At 36.9% G+C, this 15965-nt stretch overlaps 1 protein-coding gene across 1 annotated transcript; it reads left to right on the top strand.

The window, feature by feature from the left end:
• Window positions 1-51: 51 nt before the first annotated feature.
• On the top strand, window positions 52-15760 carry LOC120297378 (riboflavin-binding protein-like). The gene is made up of 7 exons (XM_039319943.1): window positions 52-96; window positions 3639-3820; window positions 8167-8266; window positions 9134-9262; window positions 10632-10743; window positions 12340-12629; window positions 15546-15760. Exons 2-6 carry the CDS (start codon window positions 3679-3681, stop codon window positions 12589-12591), a joined length of 735 nt encoding a protein of 244 aa, XP_039175877.1. The 5' UTR covers window positions 52-96; window positions 3639-3678; the 3' UTR covers window positions 12592-12629; window positions 15546-15760.
• Window positions 15761-15965: the final 205 nt, after the last annotated feature.

The following is a 15965-nucleotide window of genomic DNA, read 5'->3' on the forward strand; positions in this document are numbered from 1 at the left end:
AATCAATATATAAAGAGGGCATAATAGACAGAAAAGACCAGAAACTTTTTTTTTTTTTACTCCATCTCCTTCCAGAGGAGAAAGCCAGCAAAAGAGGTAAGAAATCAATGTTTACATTTGGCTTCATTTGCCTTGGAACTTATTAATTAGAACAATGACCAGTACTAATTCTGCAATCCTTGCTTTGGAAAATCTTTACTTGAAACGATGTTCAGCACTTTATGATGGAAACTTCCCTTTTGGAAGAAAAAATGAGTGGGTATCATAATAGCTTTTTAAGTTAGACCTTTACATACTGTAAACAGCTAGTCTCCTTTCTTGGAGGCGTTGTTCCTTTATTCTTCCTCTTCATTCAGCTCCGGATTGTTACTATTGAAAAGGAATCAACATATTAAATGCATTCACACACATATTAAATATAATATCATGCCTGGTTTTACCTCTAATGCATTATGGCATCAGATATGATATACTGTATGGTACATTAACTGATCTTCTTTATGTAATAGCTGAACTTGCACAACATATTGCACCATATAACTATAGTTAATAAAGGGTGGGTGTGTACATATAACATGCTAAATAAAAATAACCACATTATTGTTCAATGTAAATCACATTATTGTTACATTATACAGTGTATTATACAATGTAACTCCTGGTGGAGATAAGCCATCATAACTTCAAGCTTTAATTTGTCTTCTATTTTAATAAAGGAACGATACCATCATGGCACCAGAGCTTTGAAGCCATCCTCCCTCTCCCAGCGCATTACAAATATTTTAATCAGAGAATGAAATACACTGTGAATGGGGACAGATATCATTTTTATGGCCTTCTACCAGTTTGTTATTTTTATTTATTTATTTATCACATGTTAAAACTGGTTAGTTGGAGAGTACTAGGTTTCATATGGTTTTGTTGCGTTTCAAGGATGATGGGAGTGAGAATAATCACAAGCTGGCCCCAAATTGTTTCTTGGAATTTGGGAAGTGAAAACAGTTAACAGTGTGGAAGAGAGCTAAACTGATGTTTAAAAAACAGTTCCTCAAAACAAAAGAAATACAAAATTCAGAGAATCCATAAAATGTGAACATATTATCTTAGAGCAGTGGTTCTCAACCTTTTTAATGCCGCGACCCCCAACCAGTCGTAAGTCGAGGACTACTCAACCGGTCGTAAGTCGAGGACTACTCAACTGGTGCAGCACCGTTTGCAGAATGGGACTTTTGGCGGGCTCAGCAGGGCAGAGACAGCCTGGACAATTCCTATTGGCTTTTGAAAGCCAATAGAATTAGACTCTATTCAAGAGAGTCTATTCTATTGGCTTTCAAAAGCCAATAGAATAAAAGGGAGTAGCACAGCTAAGGAAAAGGGGAAAAAAATGGCAGGACTGCGTTGTTTGGCGACCCCCGTGAAATGGTCGTTCGACCCCAAATGGGGTCCCGACCCACAGGTTGAGAACCACTGTCTTAGAGTAAGTGAATGGAAATAAATGATCATGTTTGCTAAGCTGTATGCACAAGTAGCAATGATGTAGTATAATTAATATAAGACAGGGACACAAGAACCAGTTTGATAGGGTGATTAAGGCACAAGGCCAAGGATTGGGAGACTGATTTCTAGTCCTGCCTTAAGGCACAAAACGAGCTAGGTGACCTTGGGACAGTGACACTCTCAGCCCTAGCAAGAAGAAGCAATGGCAAAGCCCTTCTGAAATCTTGCCAAGAAAACTACAAAGGTTTTGTCCAGGCAGGCACCAGGAGTCAATACCTACTCTAATGCACACAAGAGGTGCACGTGCATGTGTGTGTGCGCGCACACACACACACACACACACACATGTGTATATAGAGTTACCACCCATATTATGCCAAAACTACCACAGTTAATAATTATACTAGGAAAAAAACAGCATTTGTCAACAATTTGGAATTGTAGTTTAAGTGCACTGGCAAGGGATATGCTTAGTTCTTTTGAAGTCCTCAGTAACCAAATCATCTATATTTCACATTCTGTAAAAATCAAATGTTAATTATTGGTAATATGAGTTAATTCATGTTTTGAAACAATAATGTTTAAAGTATTTATTGTGTCAAAGGGGATTGGAGATTACAGTTAAATTGCTTTCTGGCCCATTTGTCCTTCACCTGGAAAAATGTTGTCTTGTTCTGGTATTCTTATACATTATAAATTAATAAACAAAAGGATATGCCACACACTCCAGCTGAAGTATCCTCTAATACAGAAAAGTTTTTAAATTATGCAACACTGTTTATTACTCCAGCTCAAAGTTTCTCAGATAAGAAAAAAATACGTTTTCAACATTTTATTGTTGCAATACAACTAAAGAGAAATCCAAGCAACACTGGAGGCTTTCAAAAAGAGACTGGACAACCATTTGTCTGAAATGGTATAGGGTCTCCTGCTCGAGCAGGGGGTTGGACTAGAAGACCTCCGAGGTCCCTTCTAATCCCATTGTTCTATGTTGTATATTGTGAAACAACATTAACTGGCCAGGAAGTTTGGAACCCAAAAAGGAAACATCGATTCCTCAAGAGATATTAAGAAGTCAAGTGTCTGTGACTTCTCTATGTCATTTGGTGGGATTCATAATGGAAAGCAACATACATATTCTGCTAATCAGAAGATAACTATAGAAAGCCAACAGGGTAAACTCCAAAAATTACATGGTAGACGAAGTGGTGAACACGAAACTTTTTCAAGGTGGACATTTTGGGCTGGAGCATAACTTGCCATTTGTGACATCAGAATACTAATATAGTACAGTACATAGTTTGTTCTCATTGATTAATTTGCCACTCCCACAATGGCAAAAGCTGCTTCAACCCCAGTTACTAATATTTGTTTATATTACATCTTATGGCCTGAGAGATAGGATGCATATTGGGATAGGATAGGACAGGAACAAGCAACCTTGGCTCTTTTATGACTCGTGGACTTCAACTCACAGAATTCCTGAGCCAGCATGGCTGGCTCAGGAATTCTGGCAGTTGAAGTCCACGAGTCATAAAAGAGCCAAGATTGCTTACCCCTGGGATAGGAGATAAAAATACAGTGTGTATACATATTGCATGCCTGTTATGGGGAGACTTTGTCCACACTGTCCTCTTTATAGACAGTTGAGACATAGAAACCATATAAATAAAGTTCTTGAATTGAAACAATTGCACAAAGGTATGCTGATATTCTCAGCTCAAAAGCAACAATAATTGCATTCACCATGAGAAAAAAAAATCCAAATCTAAAGGGATCATATTTTATCATGTCACATTTTATAAACTTATTGGAAGTTTTGTAATTTCTCGAACTCTTCTTCAGGCAAAAGGGTTAGAGGAGAAAAGGGGTGAGGCAGGAAAATAATTGGTTGCTTTTTGAGCCATATTTGCTTTAAAGGCAAAATTCCCTACACATTTATTATTTATTTGAACAAAAAATTTAAATTGAATAAATAAATAAATAAATTTTCAGTTTAATTGTTTAAGGCGGATACATTAGAAGGAAAACCATGTTCCACTTACTACGTTTTAGTTGCAATATTTTCTGACATTTCACATGAAGGTTGCCCCTATGTTTCGTAAGCCACCAGTATGATTGAAATGTCATCTTCCATACAGGATCCTTCACAAGAATAGCAGTAAGGGTAGCAGTAACAAGATGTTGCGATTTTCAGTGTTCCTGTTCCTTGCTGTCTTAATGCCTAGCACTGGAAAGAGACAAACATGTTTGAGAGGGGCTGGTCACAAGCCAATGCCTACCAGAGAGAAATACTTGCAGGAATGTACCATATATGCCAAATGTAAGTATTGCAAAACTGTGTTCAAAATTAGACTGTATGTGACCAACAAGCTGTGTGTGGGTGCCTTTGTTAAAAGGGGGACTTGAAGGATTACTTTGTATTTTATCATTTGTTCACGCAACAAATGTGAGCTAAATGTCATGATGCAGTTACATCGTGTGTTTGTGTGTGTGTTGTGTGTATATACCTTACACGCATGCACACGAGGCGTTAATTGATTACTCTGTGCTGAAATAATAACAAAGTACAGGGACTATAAGGATTAAAAATAAAAAGCATAGAAAAGAATAAAAATGAATAAGCGAGAAATTCAAGGCGAAGTAGAAGTAGAAGAAAAATGATAAACGTTTACACCAAATCATTCACTACATCTCTTCTTACTTTGTATCCTTGTAAACCAGTGGTTCTCAACTTTTTTATACGGCGACCCCGGTCATAAGGACGCGCCACCCCCATGCGCGGCGCGCATGCGCGGCGGCGCCCCCTGAGGGAACAAAATGGCAGATCGCATTGTTTGGCGACCCCCGTAAAATGGTCATTTGACCCCAAATGGGGTCGCGACCCACAGGTTGAGAACCGCTGTTGTAAACCATTGTTCTTCCATACATATCCATACATTACTTCACAGGTTAAATTTTGCTCTTTTAAACTTCTCACATCACTTTTCTGAGTATCTCATGAACTCCCTCCAGCCACAACGTGTGACCTTCGTTTTATTTCAGCCCATTCACACCTACTTCATATACCAGTTTTGCATCTTAGCCCTTCATTCATCCACTCTATAGATTAGAATCAAATCATTTCAACATACTTCTTTTATATAAGTAATTCACTGACTAAAAGCTAGTGAGGTGGGAGCCAGTGCTGCTCAGTTCAGGTATATATGTAAACAGGGAGCTGGTACATTCCAGTGCCAACTGGAGAAAAAAGGCCAAACACCCATTGACCCAAAAGGGTAGGAGGAAACCGACCAGATCCTGCCCGCTACCTTTCTACAGCATTTGTACATCTTAATTTTTTTCCACCCATTTCCCAAAACACTGTACAAAATTGTTCTCTTATCTATTTACTTCTTTACTTACCGATTTAACACATTTATATGATTCATCTGGAGTAGTGGGGGGTTGTGGATTTTAGCTCTGCATTTAACACAATTCTTCCATACACACTGGTGTCTAAACTTGTCAATCACAGACTTTCACATTCAATCCGCCTTTGAATTAAGAACTTCCTGTCTGGCCGCTCTCAGAGGGTTTAAATTAGGCAACTATGTCTCTTCAGCCCTTATTCTTAATACTGGCTTCCCACAGGGCTGTGCCCCCTACTTTACATCCTCTACACTTATGACTGCACCCCCACTCATCCCAGCAATATTATTGTTAAATTTGTGGGTGATACCACAGTGGTGGGGCTTATCTCCAAGTGGGATGAGTCTGCCTACCGGAATGAGGTGGAGCGGTTGCTTTTGTGGTGAAGAGACAATAATTTGCTTGTCAACACAACTAAGATCAAGGAGCTTACGGTAGATTACAGGAGGAATAGATCAGACATTCAGACCCTGATCATCAGCAGAGACTGTGTGGAGAGGGTGGCCAGCTTTAGGTTTCTGGGTGTTAACATAAAGGAGGACCTGACCTTGAGTGCTCATTTTAAAGCATTGGTTAAGAAGGCCCAGCAGAGATTATATTTCTTGAGACTTCTCAGGAAACAACAACTGAATGAAAAACTGCTGGTGACCTTCTACCACTGCTCCATAGAGAGCATTCTAACCTATTGCATTTGTGTGTGGTTTGCTTGCTGAAGAGTAGCAGATAGGAAAGTGTTCCAGACGGTCATTACCATTGCCCAGAGGATTATTGGCTGCCCTCTCTCCCCTCCCCCGGGCAAACTGTACAGTTCCTGTTGTCTTAGGAAAGCTCAAAATATTCTTAAAGACTCACCTCATCCCAGATATTCTTTTCTTTTGAACTATTACTATCTGGCAGGCAGTACAGGATAATAAAAACAAAGACAAATAGGCTGAAAAATAGTTTTTATCCCAGAGCTGTAACCATATTAAATACCACTGTATACTACAACACTGAAGTGCAACATTAGGAGCAGCGCAATGGTGAATAGAATGTGAAGGATATGTGTATATAAGGTATGTTCTTATTTGTGATTTTTACTTTTGTGTAGTGTTCACTGTGGACAGTACTTAATTTTGTTGTGAGTTACACAATGACAATAAAGATATTCTATTCTATTCTATTCTTATATGGGTGATTGACAACATTAAAATTCCACAATGGAAAAACCCTTATTCACCTACCTCCATGGCAGCAGCAGGCACAATTACACCAACCTCTTGATCAGCTCCATGTCAACCTGATGTTCCCAGATCTGCTGATAGAACCATGTTTTGGGGGCCCTCTAGAAAAGTATCAAGGTGGGTGGCAATTTTATCTCTGGGGGAATGATAATCTAAAGGAAGGGAGTCATTGTAGAAAGGCCCTTTTTCTTGGTCTCACTCAATGTACTTAATACATGGTACCCGTAACATACTTATTTCTAATTCCATTCTTTCTACTGTTCCCTCTTCATCCACTTTCATTGTTTTACTCTCATGAAAATTATTCAGCATTTTCTCTGCCTTTTTTAATCTTAACTATTGCTTTCTTTGTCTCATTCTTGTTTCTGTAGTAGCTATGCAGATTTTTTTTCATCATCCATAGGCTCTTTCAGGTCATCATGCCACAAATGTCCTTTTCCATACTTCCTACTAGAACAGGGGTGTTAAACTGCTGGCCCGCGGGCCAGACATGTCACGCAGAAGCCGCGCCCATCCCATTGCCAGCAATAGCAAAACAGTCCCAATACGTTGCTCAACGTCACGTGACGTCGCAAGTTTGACATGTCTGTACTAGAATATTGTTGCATTTTTCTGTGGCATTGTGTGACATCACTCTTTTCATCCTATTTTAAGCAGCTTCCATATCTTTCTTGCTTATGTCCACTTATCATTTATTCTGAGGAGAGAGTAATCTATAATCTACTAGTTTTAATCCAGGATTTATACTTTCTCTTCCTGTAACAGCTACTTTCACAACTGCCTCTTTTTTTTCTCCCATGTATATTTTTTTCCAAAGCTCATTCTTGATGCTGCTAAACAATAGTCTGCCAAGAAAAATCTATGCGGTAGCTGGGAGTCAGCAACATCCTGTTGGCACATAATCAATCCCCACTTTCAGAACGCTTCATTACTCTAATTTCCTTCATTAATTCTTTCAATCTTTCATCATAAACAATTAAACCAGTCATTGTTTTTTCTTATTTTTCCATATGTAACTATGAATAAACATGTATTCAAAGTAGACGTTTTACAAAGCAGATATTAACCAGTCACTATTTTCATACATTCATGGATCTCCAAATGAAACCAATTGTTTTTCTGTACAGTTTAGTCTTTTCCCACCCATCCACCCATCCCTAATAGAATAACGAATGGACCACAATGTTTTGTTCAAACTCATCTTTAGTTGTTGTTGTTTTTATCATAGTTCACTGGGACTTAATGTGCAACTATCACCACCTTAGGAATTTCTACTTTCCGAAGTTCGCACAACAGTATAGATGCTATCAAGTCATAATTTCTGACATAACTTCAATGCTTTCATTCAAGCTTTCATTTCCCCATATGTCACAAAATCAGACCACTTTCTGTTAATTTTTTTTCTTTTCTTTGTTTTACAGATTCTCCACATATCTATTTTATTTTCTTTTAATTCTTACTTCCTTGTACATTCCAAATTTAAAAAAATTGCTACACACACACACACACACACACACACACACACACAGAGTCACTACAGATGAGCCCATAGGCATCCACCTCTGCCACACAGCTGAGGCCGACAGTAATGTTTTTAGTAAGATAAAGAAAGGTGAGGATAGGTGGGTGGATGGATAGATGATAGGCTTTTTAAGACAGGAAAGATACGCATATTTAGGTATGAAATCAACAGGCAAAGGAAGTAATCAATTATGTGGTGGCAAATAGTTGAATGTGATTGGCTGATAGCTATCCTTGCTCAGATGTTGGCAGGAAAGGCAACTAATTAGCTGTCAGTTCTGTGAGAGTTTCATAGATTTAGGAGGAGTCAAAACAGGCCGACAAATTGCACTTTCAATAGGATTTGGAAGAAGGGGAACAAAACAATTCCTCATCTAAAAGTGCCCCACAATTCAACTCCAATTGTAATAACCTTGGCTTTTGTGGGTAATTAACTAGGTCAGAGACTTACAGTTTTAATTGTGTTAGAAAGTAAGCCTTTATTAACAATTCTTTGTTTTTTAATTCCTCCCAGCCGCCTGTTGCTATGCAGACATTACCAAAGAACTGGCTCATTCACCAGTTGTTAAAATACATACTACCTTCTGGAACAGATGTGGAAATCTTAGCTCAATGTAGGCTTTTATTTTTTTTCTTTTCCATATGTTTCTAGGAATATGCTAGTTGCCATATTTCTGCCATAGTTGCTGTTTGTAACAACAGCACAAATATAAAGAAAGAGTCCCTGGAAATTAGGTGATGTGTGTACATTTAATACATTACATGGTTTGTTGTGTAGTCAGCCAGATGTTTAAACTAGATTTAACATTTTTATCTAACTACTGAGTTTTTCTCAAGGACCTGAGATAGGCAGATGTTGTTCGATGGCTTTAAAGATAGCATCACAGAATGTAAGCTGTTCCAAATGAAAGTGCTTTTTGCAATTGACCGATTGCTGATTTTATTAATGTTGATGATATTCAAGTAGTTCTCCAGATGTTGTTTTTATTCTTCTTCTAAAAGTACAATTATATTAATAATTATTCTTTTATTGTCCAAAATCCAAAGATTCCCTAAGGCAATTGAATTAAAGCAAATAAGGTAGTCCTTGACTTACAACAGTTCATTTAGTGACCCTTCGAAGTTACAATGGCACTGAAAAAAGTGGCTTATTACCATTTTTCACACTTACAACCACTGCACTATACCTGTGGTCACATGATTAAAATTCAGACGCTTGGCAACTGGTTCATCTTTGTGACGGTTTCAGTGTCCCAGGGTCATGTGATCACCTTTTGTGACCTTCTGGCAAGCAAAGTCAATGGGGAAGCCATTAATGTAGCCTTAATATGAAATCTAGCATTTACTTAAATAAGATTGCAGTATAATTTCAGAATTATAAATCTAAGGAACAAATGAGTTAAACTTCTCAAACAATTTTCCAATTGTTTTGTTGGAGATTTTTCATATAATAACAGTGAATGTTTTCCTCATACAAACAGGTGTGAAGCTTACATGAAGAAAATAGAGTGTTTTTATAGGTGTTCACCATATGCAGTTAAGTGGGCTAATCCCAAACGTGCAGCTGCTATTTCTTCGGTTCCCATATGCGAAAGATTCTGTGATGACTGGTAGGTAGACCTTTTTGCTATTTTTTTAAAAAAATTAAAATTCTATTTGCAGTTAAATTTATTATTAATTCTTCATTTTTTGAGGTAAAATAAAACTTTCCTGTGCAATTTCATTATTCTTAAAATCTTGTTAACTTTACCAATAACTTTCTCTTAGCATTTTTTAAAAAAACATTGAGAAGTAAATCCACATGCATATTTCCAGGGCAGGACAGAATATTATTTTCAATTCTTGTAATAGTATGCATCATTCATTTTAAGATTATATTTCTTAGAAAAAGAGACTTTGAAATGATGCAGTGGGCTTTCTATTGTTATTGTTTTATAATAGCTCTGATCCATAGATCAGATGGCAAGCTACCAATTTTTGTTTTGCTATAGTTTAAAGCTGGTGCTGGCAAAAGTCTGATATTGAAAAAATAAAATTAAAAATTTAACTAGAGATGTTGAAGATTTTGGGAATGGCATATTTTTTTAATTGAATGTTAAATTTTCAGGTGATTCTACTTTATGTTTATAGGTTCTTAACACAAAAACATAGTTTCCTGGATTCATTCAGAATCTCCACATAAACATAAACTTCATAAAAAGGTAGCGAAGCTGTGGAAAACTTTCAAAGAACTGTTTCATCAATCATTTTGTGGCAAAGTGTTTTTTCAAGACCTATAGTACTTTAGAGCATGTCACTAACAGAGTGATCTTTTTTAATCTTCCCTGTCAATTTTCTGCAGTCTCATCTGCAGAAGTGAAAATAATTATAGGGTCAAAACCACTGGAAGAATTTGAGGAATGAGAAATGGAACCAATGAGGTGCACTCTATAAGCCTCAAAGTGGTGCTAGAATATTTTCATCCCTAGTTGACATTGTAATGATGAGGAGAAAATAGCACTCTTTGGAAACTTGGATTTAACCATAATTCTAGTCATTAAGTACAGTATTATTCTTCCCTATTTATTAATCTAATAGCTATCACCTAGGAAAGTTACAGGTCTTTATTAACATACATTCTGTCGATGTAACAAGCCACATGGTTTAGGTCAGGGGTAAACAACCTTGGCTCTTTTATGACTCGTGGACTTCAACTCCCAGAATTCCTGAGCCAGCACAGCTACAGAGCCAGCACAGCACAGAGCCAAGGTTGCCTACCCTTGGTTTAGGTATATATTTTTTTCCCTTGTCCAGAAAATGTCCTTGTTTTAAACTGCCCTGTACATTTATAAATAATATCCAATCATATCCTGAAGGAGCATTGACTTGATTTTTTTTAAAAAAAAAAATAGTCAATAAAATACATTCTTCTATGTTGCATTATGGGGTGAGGTGGTAAAAACACAGATAAGACCTCTACTTTTGTGTCTTCTCTTATAGGTATGAAGCTTGTAAAAGTGATCAAACTTGTGTCAGCAATTGGTTGACTGATTGGGAAACTGATGAAAAAGGAGAAAATCACTGTAAGAATGAATGCATCCCAATCAGTGAGGTAATGTATTGTACAGTAAGCTACTTCTGAGGCATATATAGTACCCTAATGTTAAAATGTTGCATGGCTTTCTATACAAGTAGTCCTCAGCTTAAAAACATTCATTTAGCTACTGTTTGAAGTTAAACTGCCCTGAAAAAAGTGACTTGTGACTAGCCCTTTTATCTAACAAATTAATATAATTAATATATTCACCCTCTCCTAAATTCTAAAATATTTTACTATTGCTAATGCATGCTACCAATCATTCTTTTAAATAATACACCAATAATGCCATTTAAGTTAAAATGCAGATTAAGTGCATAATTTTGAAGTCTGACTTCCAAACTTTAAACTCAGGAAGAGGATGTTAAGTAAATATACCAATATTTATTTTAAATTAGGTTAATCTGAAATGAATGTTTTCCAAACAAAAAAATATATTGCTGTTGTACAAAGGGCATCTTCTGTCATTTTGCACATACAGCATAGAAATTACAGTGATACCTTAATACTCAACTGCTTTGAAACTCACTAAATTTGATACTCAACTCATTTTGACATGAAAATTTTGTCCCGGTACTTATGCTTTATTTGGTACTCAGTGGACAAGCTACAACTCATCAGTGATTCACTCCATTATTCCTTATGGGAAAAATTTGTTTGGTACTCGCTGTTTTTGGTATTCATCGTACATCCTAGAACCAGTTAATGATGTATACCAAGGTACCATTTTATCACACTAGTTTAAAAAGCAATGCATTACTATATTTTGAGATATCATTAACACTCCAGCTAGAAATCTGGAAGATGTCTGTTATGGGAAGGAAGGCTGATCTAGAAATGCATGTGTTGGTCAGTTCAGTGATAGAACTCATGCATCTCTAGATAAAAGGAAAATTAGGAAAATGTTTGCTAGAGATTTTAGAAAAAATGAAAACATAGTGAAGCCCCAGTGCCACACACAGCTCCCAAGCCATCTTCCTGAGAACATGTGGGGTGATTCACTGAAAATAAGTCACTCATCCTGTTTCTGTCTAGAGAAGGATGCAGTAGATCCCAAGGCAGTCAACTTCACTCAGGATAGATTCTCCAACAGCAGAAGCAGCAGCAACAAAGATGAATTCACTAATATAAGTGCCATTGTTTCCCAATTTTGAAACTAAAAATGGATGAATATTATAGTATGAACTTAAACTGTGCAATTCCTGGCTATCAATGGTTGCCCACACATATTTCAGAAAAAAATACTAATCAAATGAAAATATTGGATTAAATGGACAAAATCCTTGGTATGATTATAAGGTAAAGCTCTGTTTATAAAGCTACAAAGAAGAGAGGCTAAAATTCTAAACAACGGGTTGGGTAAGAATTGCTTCTTTTCACCTCCAATCCTTTTAGCCTCGTAATAAAGCAATTAGGAAATTTCTGATATGGTTTATGCTCTGGGTCCTGAATGAGTGAATAAACTAGTTTCCCAATCCACTATCCCAACTGAACTGGGCCACATCCCGCCTTACTTTTTCATAATAGCCTAGATGTAAAGATCAAAATAAGGAGGACAGTGTGGTTCTGATGGTAAATGATACTATAAACCAGACCATTTATGAATTCTAGATGTATGCCAGTGGAACTGACATGTGTGAGAAAATGTGGGGTGATTCACTGAAGGTAAGTCACTCCTCCTGCCTCTGCCTCAACATGGATGAAACGGATCCCGAGGCAATCATGCTCATTCAGGGTAGAGCCTGCAGCAGCAGCAGCAGCAGCAGCAGCAGCAGCAGCAGCAGCCGTAGTAGCAGCATCAACGATGATGAAGAAAGATTCTGTCGGTACAGGTTGCAAAAGAGAAGAGAGCTTCAGGATTAGGATAAAGACCTGGAAAAATAGTGAGCATTCCAGTTTGGGTAAGTAATATTAGATTATTATTTTTATATAATTGCCATTATTGGTCTTCAGCAGCTCTGGGCATCTAACCACAGTGATGCCCTAATGGTAGAACGTGTATTGCAACATCACAGTGCAGGCTCTGCTCCTTCATACTCAGAGGTTCATAAGGGGCAGAGTTGGTATTACAATGAGGCATGTTTCTTCACTTCACTCCTTGCTTCTCTTCCCTTTATCCATCATGCAGGCACCTTGTCAACGGCAAAAGCATACAAGTAAATAATAAACAAATAAATGATAGAATTTAAGACTGAGATGCAACTCACATGGCAAATGCTTAAACATCAAAATCAGCATTGGATGTCCCAAAACTAAACAGAAACTTGATAAAAGGAAATTGTCCTTTCCTAGCAGCAAGAGTTAAAGAATTGGAGAGCTGAACAGATTTCTGCAAGAGCTTTCTGGTTTGCTCTCAAGACTGACTGCTCTCAATTGGAAAGTGGGCTTGTGGAAATAAGAGTCTAGCAATGGCAAATCAAACAAGCATCAGTGCACACCAGAATATATGGTGAAGGGCTTGGCTATCAGAACCAAGAGTACAGCTGGGATCAAAGATGTCTGTAGAAGGAACATTAACACTATCCAAACAGCAAACATGTCTAAACGATCAAAGCCTGCACTTTTTGTTGTATTTTGCTTAAGTAAAAAGGGCAAGATTCAGTCACCTGATTGTAGCTGCCATTTTGACACTGTTGACATCCATCCCTGTGGACATCCCTACTGGGATCAAAGAAGTAATTGGCCTTTTGTAATTGACAGGTGGAATTTTTGTCAATGTGCATATTTTCTAAGTGCCATTCAAGAGTTTTGCCAATAGACCATGACTGGTTTATGCCATAATCTTTCAATTTTCAGATCTTGATATTTTGTGATCATCTCCATTTTTTTATATTTGTCTTCTATTCTGTTATCTCCAGTATTGCCACATTGATTATTCACACTTTCTTCTTTTTAACTAGTTATTTCTGGTGTCTTCTAGGCCAAACTCCATTACTATATCAGTAGTAAAATTCTTAGTGTTTGTCAATTCCTGATTTTTTATAAACTTTCAGATTAAAGCAAATGTGAGATTTTATTAGCATGGTTGCTGTTTGATAACCAAGATTTGTTTTATTCAAAATCACTGAAAATGGTATCATGACAATGACAACTACTAAGATGATAATGAATCACCTTGGAAGATTATTAATTATAATTACTATAATTTGTATGCCACTTAACTCTCATGACTCTGGGTAGTTCTCAACTATCAAACAAAGACATTATAAGCAAATAAAACATAAAAAATAAAGATAAAAAATGGCAAGCATGATAAAGTGAGGGGTCTCGCTTTTTCTTGTCAGAGGCCTGCCAGAACTGCTGATCTTCCAGATGTTGCTGTTCAACAGCTGTAACTCCTTGTATTTCTCACATTGGCTATGCTACCTAGGCCTCCTAAGTGTAGTATTTCAAGAATTCTTGAAGGCTACATATATTCCTGTTCCAAAATGGTCTAATCAAGACAGATAACCAAGTTATTCATACTGGTGGTAGCTTCTTGAGAGAGAATACTGATCAAAAAGGTCAATAAAATCAGTTGTCAGTTCAATGTGTTCTAATTTATTTTGTCTACCCAAATATTACAGAGCCAATTAATGCCATTTATGACAAAAACGGGAGAATACTTGAAAACCTCAACACATTGCTGAATTATACACTTAGATTCTTTTAGAGCTTATTCCCAATCCTGTTGAATTATAATTAAGCTGAATGGGTTGCCATGGCAATCAGATCTAAGTACATTTTCATTATTCTGGTTTTAGTCGTTCTATATAAAGAAGAAAGCTGCTACAGTTTTGTTTGTGTATTTGCTGTATTATTTTGCTGAGCTTATATGGCACTCCAGGTACAATTGTCCCTACAAAACTATTTTTTTATTAACAGGAAGCAATTTGGAAGTGCACCTAATAAATAATAAATAATATTTGTAGTTGTTTTCCAAAGATGTCAAAACTTCGTAAATCCCTCCTTTTTCAACAAGGCATCTTCCAAATGTGTTTTATTGTGACTCTCATCACCTATGGCTAATATGATGGATGACAGAATTTGTTCTAAAACACATCTAGAGTGTATAGAGAAATCTGCACTAGATAATGTTTCCAAATAATAATTTGGTAGGTTGAAATGATTTGCAACTACATCAGCCTCTATTGAGTCTTAGTCTGCATATCATTCTCTTGTCCCAACAGGCTCACACAAAGAAATTTCTGTTCATAATATTTTGCATGTTCATAAAAGAAATCATATTTGCTAGTTAAAACTTGCCAGAAGGATAGGGGATGACAGATGCTGAAAACAAAGACACATACATATGTTGCCAAGACACTGCACAGTCACAATTACAACTGTACTTCCAGATGTACAATACCATGACCTCTGTACAAAATCAAGGGAATATATTAGAATTAGTAGAAATGCTTGCCATCTTGTGCCAAGTAAAGTCTTAGTGGAAGCATATTTTGGAGATTAAATTTGCTTCCTGAAATTCAGTCTGAATAAAAGAGAAGGGTTGTGGCTGTTTATTGTAATTAATTTGCCAAATGGACAATGTTTCAAGCAAATCTGGTATCTTCTAAAGTTCCAGTGTTTCTCAACCTTGACAATTTTAAGGCATGTGGACTTCAACTCCCAGAATTCCACAGCTAGCATTGCTGGCTGTGGAATTCTGGGAGTTGAAGTCCACATGCCTTAAAATTGTCAAGGTTGAGAAACACTGTATCTAAACATTATTAAAACAACAATTTTTGTGAATTTGCTCCTCAAGCAATGCTACCATGAAACGGTTGTTGAGCTGTTTTGCATGATGTAAATGTTTTGACTTTTTTCATCCCCTACAGTGACGTATGAATTGTATGAGTCTTCATCTGACAAATATCCTACCTGAAGACCACCAGAAATCAGGCATTATGTGGTTTCAGCATACGTTTGCTCAGCAGATTGCTGATTTCCGATTTTCTACTAACAATCAATCAATAAATAATGACCAAACATCCAACACTTCATCACTGGTCACTTTTATACTGATGTTATTGCTTAAATCTGTCCATAAATTTTCTGGGTCAGTCTTCCTCATCTGGTGAACTCTAGGCAGAGTCAGCCAGCAACTTTCGGAATTCCCAGCCGATGTCTCCAGGTGATGCTGCAGGTGGAAAGGCTATTCCATAGCCATCTTTATCTGCATACGCTTGTGGGAATTATTAGCCAGCGTTACATTCGATCAGACTTGAGGAGGCAGTGATACCAGAAGACTAATGTGC

The sequence above is a fragment of the Crotalus tigris genome, unplaced genomic scaffold (genome assembly GCF_016545835.1).
Source record: "Crotalus tigris isolate CLP2741 ecotype Arizona unplaced genomic scaffold, ASM1654583v1 scf7180000023617.9722795, whole genome shotgun sequence".
NCBI classification, from domain to species: Eukaryota; Metazoa; Chordata; class Lepidosauria; order Squamata; family Viperidae; genus Crotalus; species Crotalus tigris.